Below are 6,037 nucleotides of genomic sequence, written 5' to 3' on the forward strand. Positions count from 1 at the left end.
TTCTAAAAAATATATTAACACTCAATTTTCATCTATCAAATTATTTCTTTGTAATTGAATGAACATCTAATACAAGTTTTGTTTTAAGTATTCCTTATTATAATGGAAATTTGAATTTTTAAAAATAAATAAAAAAAATAAAGTATTGCATAAAACTAAATTAGTTTTCAATAAATAAAAAATTGGTACATATCAATATATAACTACCATTTAAAAAAAATTAAAATCAAATTTGTAATATTGCACAGATAATTAATTAAAATTTTTAAATACCTAAAACTATATTTGAAGTATATCTAAATCTTTAATAAAATAAATTTCAAGCTCTTGATGAAATATATCTGATAAACAATTTTCGCAATTAACACATCATGCTGATAGAACAAATAAATTCAGAATATGCTACAATATAATTCAACAGTATCATTTTTTAAAATGAAAATATTAAATCATATTTTAAATCTTTTTTTTGTGTTTGTATTTTATATTTTATTTCATCTAACAAATACAAGTAATATTATGTGCAGAAAAATAAATTGACAATCAATTTACAAGGGAAAAACAACCATTAAATATTACAAACCATCATGCATATTTGACAAAAAAAAAAAATTAAAATAATTAATAAACATAATTTTCTCTCATTTTAATTTCTCTCATCGTATTTAATTATTCTGAATCGATAAATTAATATTATAAAATACCTATATTTGTAAATTTTCTTATAAAACTTATGAAATAATTCAATTAATACCCATGGACCATAGTCTATTATATATAAATAAAAAACAATTTATTTTTCTATAGCATTGTTAAAACTCTCGAGAGAAAATCGAGTAAAATCACATTGATGACAAAAATTTCTCTCGGGTTCTAATGATACTATAATTTCAAGGCCATTAGTTTAGATGAAAGACTCATTTAAACGTTTTCTTGTAGAGAAAATATTTTTTTAACATCTCAATGTAAACAATGCTTTTGAAAAATGGGACAGTGTAGCTCTTGCACCAAGATTCTCGTGCGACCTCCACACTAAGATCCTAATACGAAATTAGAAAGAAATCTAATACTTTGAAGCTCGGCAATTTAAGTCACAGCTCAGATGCTCAATAGCGGTTGCATAGGTGCACCTATTGCAGAGTCATTTGACCTTACTAACCACACATACTAATACATTAGAGATATATAAAGTTAATTTGATGATTTGTGAGTGTTTTAGAGTGAAGCGATGAGAAGGAAGATGGTTTGATCTCTAGCTGTCTTCAACATATAACACTAACAAATAACACTAGCTGTCTTCAACATATCACACTAACAAACATACACACGGTACATATTCTCCTCGTACATGTGCAACCCCCCAAACTATTCAAATAATACTAATAAATGTTTAATGAGTGAATTTCAAACCACATGCATAAGGCTCTTTGTACAAGAAAACTAAGAACCAAAGCAGCCATAGCACAGAGCCACTGGAGAATGCAATCAAATAAGAAAATTTTGGTGTCTGATAATTGAGTACCAATGGCAAAGGAAGAATGCTCGAGGCACAGTGACTTAAGAGGAACCTTTTCACCAGTAACAGTTACCTACATTTCATGTTTATGCTGTTTATGACTGTTTCTTATACCCCTAGGCAGAAATAAATAAACATAACACATTATCAGTCAACTGTGCAATTCAAAGTCTGACCTTGATTTGATGATACATGATACAAGATTGGTGGTCTGCTAAAGAATTAAATACAGCACAATCTTATTCTCTAATTTTCTTTGTACATTCTTAGGGGAAACTACAATCATAGGTGGAGTAGTTTCCCTCTATATTGATGTCTATTGCTAACCTCATTACATGGCTGTATGTTATTGTCATTGGACAGTTTGTGAGACTCTATATGAAGAAATTTTGCTGCAACTGATGATAGAATCGGAAGATACACACCACAATGATACTGTGGAGTTCGTGAATTAAGAAAAGAAAAGAGATTGTTCCCATCTACAAGCTTATCTCCTCTGGTAAGCTGATACTTAGAAAATACAGACTGCACATCCAGCAACATTAATTAGAGAAGTTGCTAGTTTAAAAAACTACAGAAAGGCATATACAAATTGTGGGATATAAAGATTTATGGTTTCCACACATGTTTTTTGTCTAAAGTTCTTATACCAAATTTCACCTCCATTTTTAGGACATTCAACTGATGAACAAAGAGGTGGGATTTAAGTCCTAGACTCCTAGTCATAAGGTTGCCTATTTTGCATTCTCAAATAATGTTTTGACTATGTTTGTCCAGAATCTGGGAATACATGCATTTTTCGAAAGGGAAATACTAAAGAGTTGCAATTTTTTTGCAAGAATAAGTCGACATTATTATCGACTCAGATAAATTAGTATACCCCTACAAAGTTTACTTATCTCCTACAACCACCTTTGAATTTTGGCAAATTCTTGCTGAATTCTACTTTGTTTTTTCAGGCTCGTGAAACAAATATATCTGAAAATCAGTCACATTGTATGAAAAAGTGAACACAGATTAAAGAGATAGGAAGTAGTAAATTCTAGATTTACTAAATGTTGTAAGGCCAACTGTTTATTTGCACTTTCTATCTCCACAATAAATTAAATTTCCGTTTCCTTAGATGCATTAAAATAATATACCCCAAAAAAATAAAACAATATCATTATATATTGAAATAAAATTTCATTAAATATGAGATTATTACCTTGCAGACATGAAAGCCATCCCAAAAAATACAGCCTTGACTGATTGCTTCTGTCCAGCATAATCAAAAGCCAATGGCAGCATTTCATGAAGGGTTAGAAAAGCCATAACTCCACCGACTGTAATAAACATAGAACCAATTTGCATAAGATTATTAATGCTGAAAATCCCATTGTAACAACAAGAAGCTGTGTCATTGCAAACCTGATCCAAGTAGACCTTCTAGAATCTCAGGATTTAAGCTGCTAGGGAATAGATAGGCTACAGAGAAAGAAAAAGAAATCATCAAATTAAGTTCAACTTAGTAGCTCGCGAATATCTAATATACCCCGAGTGTCAAAAAAATGATGAATCTGCATACTTGAAGCATAAAAACCTACTCTGGAGTAGAGAGAGGGAGTTTCAATGGGCAGAATTGTGAAATAACCAAATAAGCACAAATACCTCACCTAAACTTGAGCATGTTGTGCAAGGCAACATAAAGCGGATGACATACCTACAATTATAACACCCAAGGGTTCGGCAAAGCCTGAAAGTGATGCCAATTTGAATGCCTGCCATTTACTAAGACACATCCAAAACCAAATAAATAAACAGATAAATAAATAAATAAATAAAAAATTATAATTCAAATATATATTAATTGACATAACTTCATTTAATAACATAGTAACAAAAAACCAAGTTTAAGATTAATTAATAATTCCAGGAGTTATTATTTTACAAAAACAATGACATCAAGTATGTCAAAATTTGCAAATGCATCATTGCATCCTGTACGCCAAATTTTCTTAAGCACCTATTTTATTTGTAGTTGTACAAGTACTAGCATTCAAATCCAAATACAGGCTCAATTATTTTGAGTTTTATGCAAATATTATTTTATGTTAGAAGTAAAAGAAAACAAAAAAACAGCCTTCACGTCAAAACAGTAGCATTACGTCCATAAATGAAAAGGTTTTGCTACGCAAAATAGATGTCAACACAGACCAACCAAGCCAGCACCTCCATTGCCATGTTTGCCATGATCACATGGCACTGGCACTATGAATAAATAAATAATTTTTGAAAAAATGGAAATCGTATACATTGCCAACCTTCACAGCACAATTTATTTAAATGACAACTCCAGTTTCACCTTCTCCGAGCCACTGAAAGTATATTTTCCACAATCAGCCTGTTTATTTCACTTAGGTCATTGTTAAGCTCATTATTTCTGTATTTCATATGCATAGATGCATATTTCAGCCAGCGCAGCAATCAGACATAACACTTCAATAGCTATATAAGTCACTTTTCAATTGTAAGAGTTACAAAAGCTAGAGCCAACAGGAGACCTTTAAAGTTATTACCTTTGTGTCGCAAAATAAACAGGAAGTGCAACAGCAACACCCTAGAAAGCAGAAGATTTTGGAAATTACAATAAGACCTATATAACATCTTAAAAATGTGTTTTTTTATTAATAACGTGGATAGGTAAAAAGTATTTTTTGTGTGTGTGAAACTCAGAGTGTGGAGCAAGAAAATATCAAAATAAAATATAGGAGCAAGAAAGCATCAAGGATTACAAGAAACAGCAGTTTTCCTCTATTATTAATTGCACTACTCAAACATAAGTATTGTATCTAGAGTAAAACAGGCTTTATCACGAGAAAAATTATACCTCTGGGATATTATGCAGAGCAATGGCCAAGGCTAAGTTGATGCCAACACGGAGACCCTATTGACAAAAACAAGTCAGAAACAATTAATGGTAAAATTTGAAGATCCATCCATATGACAGCAATAGGTTTATGGATACCTTCATGGATCCAAGGAAAACTGCCATTCCTTCTGGAAAATTGTGTAAACTTATGCCTACGAAATGAACAACAAGAAAACTATATAAGTAAAACTTAAAAAAAAACAGTAAACAATAGGAAATATGGAAAATGAGAATTGAAGTTTTTAATTATGCTCAAGCCTTTAATTGACATGGAATTTTTATCCCTTTAATATTTTTTAACATTCAAAAGGAAATTATTTTTCATACACCCCTGATATTCTGATAATATTTTGTTCCAACAACAACAAGAACTACTTCGTAAGGAAAATGTTAGGTTTAAAAGTACCCAGACAGTCCTACCTACAGCTGTAATAATTCCACTGAATAAAACTTGCTGGCGATGTTTTTTCATAATATCCTTGCCTCCTTCATCCCCTTTTTTCTAATTTCAAGAATGTCATCATATCTATCAAAATTCATACTAATGTAGAATATAACATAGCGGCTGGAATGCCACATTGCAAATGCAACAACACGGTGGTAACAGTTGTAAAAAACAAATTCATTAAAACCTTTCTATTCTTCACATCTGAAGTGGGAGTAAGTGTTGGCTCCGGGATAAAATTGGCTATAACAGCAAAGAATATAACACCAGCAAAAAACTACACAAATGAGAAGATAGAAGATTTTGGTCAGAACTAACATGAGAGCAGATAATGTACAAGATAAAATGTCGCTGTTAGATAACTTTATGTTTTTTCGAGTACACAACCTACCCAAAGGTTGCCTTTCAAGAAGCCCAGTGAGTTCAAAGCATTATGAGCCAGATCAAAGAATGATATGCTCAGCATCAAACCAGCAGCAAAACCCTTCACGAAATGAAATATTTTTAGAAAACAGACTACAAACCAAATCAAAAACTAGAATACACTTTATCGCATTTGACAAAAGAGAAGGACACAGACATTCTAAATGAACCAACACACCCTGATTTTTTATTATAAAAAAAGAGTTTTTGACAAGGAAAACCACCTGCAATAGCCCAAGCATCTTCAAATTGGGAGCTGGATTGATAATTACAAACAGTGCACCTGTTTCACATTAACAGCTTACATTCCAATTACAATACATAAAAACCCGGTGAAAACAAATCCAGATAAAATAAAAAGTAAAAAAATAAAAACCAATGCTAAGCTGTTAAATCTTAAGATTTTGGCAAGCAAGCAAAGATATCTGTGTCCTTCCACGAGAGTAATAATGGGTATAACCAACACTTCGGCATATCTCCTTTCCAACATATATCAGTCTCTGAAATGCAACACTTAGATGTGGTTACATTCCATCACTCTTGTTTTCTTAAATTATTAATGGTGTCTATGTATCAGTGTCGTCAGTGTTGTGTTTGGTCTCTAACTGTTTGCGCTTCACAACTAAAGATACAATTAAAACGACAATAAGGTAAGGTAGCAATATATTGTTCTATTACATTCTCTTTTTAAAATATATATATATATATATATATATATATATATATATATATATATATATCA

At 31.1% G+C, this 6,037-nt stretch overlaps 1 protein-coding gene across 1 annotated transcript in view; it reads right to left on the bottom strand.

Moving 5' to 3' along the window:
* Positions 1 to 1,639: 1,639 nt before the first annotated feature.
* Positions 1,640 to 6,037, bottom strand: part of LOC101492796 (zinc transporter ZTP29) — a 5,174-nt gene continuing 776 nt past the window's right edge. The window contains exons 2-12 of the mRNA XM_004486896.4: positions 5,520 to 5,578; positions 5,264 to 5,356; positions 5,060 to 5,149; positions 4,848 to 4,929; positions 4,524 to 4,579; positions 4,386 to 4,442; positions 4,075 to 4,115; positions 3,219 to 3,286; positions 2,927 to 2,983; positions 2,724 to 2,841; positions 1,640 to 2,041 (exon numbers count right to left, since the gene is read on the bottom strand). Coding sequence (XP_004486953.1) covers positions 1,996 to 2,041; positions 2,724 to 2,841; positions 2,927 to 2,983; positions 3,219 to 3,286; positions 4,075 to 4,115; positions 4,386 to 4,442; positions 4,524 to 4,579; positions 4,848 to 4,929; positions 5,060 to 5,149; positions 5,264 to 5,356; positions 5,520 to 5,578 — 767 coding nt within the window. The 3' untranslated portion in view covers positions 1,640 to 1,995. The remainder of the gene's footprint in view (positions 2,042 to 2,723; positions 2,842 to 2,926; positions 2,984 to 3,218; positions 3,287 to 4,074; positions 4,116 to 4,385; positions 4,443 to 4,523; positions 4,580 to 4,847; positions 4,930 to 5,059; positions 5,150 to 5,263; positions 5,357 to 5,519; positions 5,579 to 6,037) is intronic.

Source organism: Cicer arietinum, chromosome 1, assembly GCF_000331145.2.
Source record: "Cicer arietinum cultivar CDC Frontier isolate Library 1 chromosome 1, Cicar.CDCFrontier_v2.0, whole genome shotgun sequence".
NCBI classification, from domain to species: Eukaryota; Viridiplantae; Streptophyta; class Magnoliopsida; order Fabales; family Fabaceae; genus Cicer; species Cicer arietinum.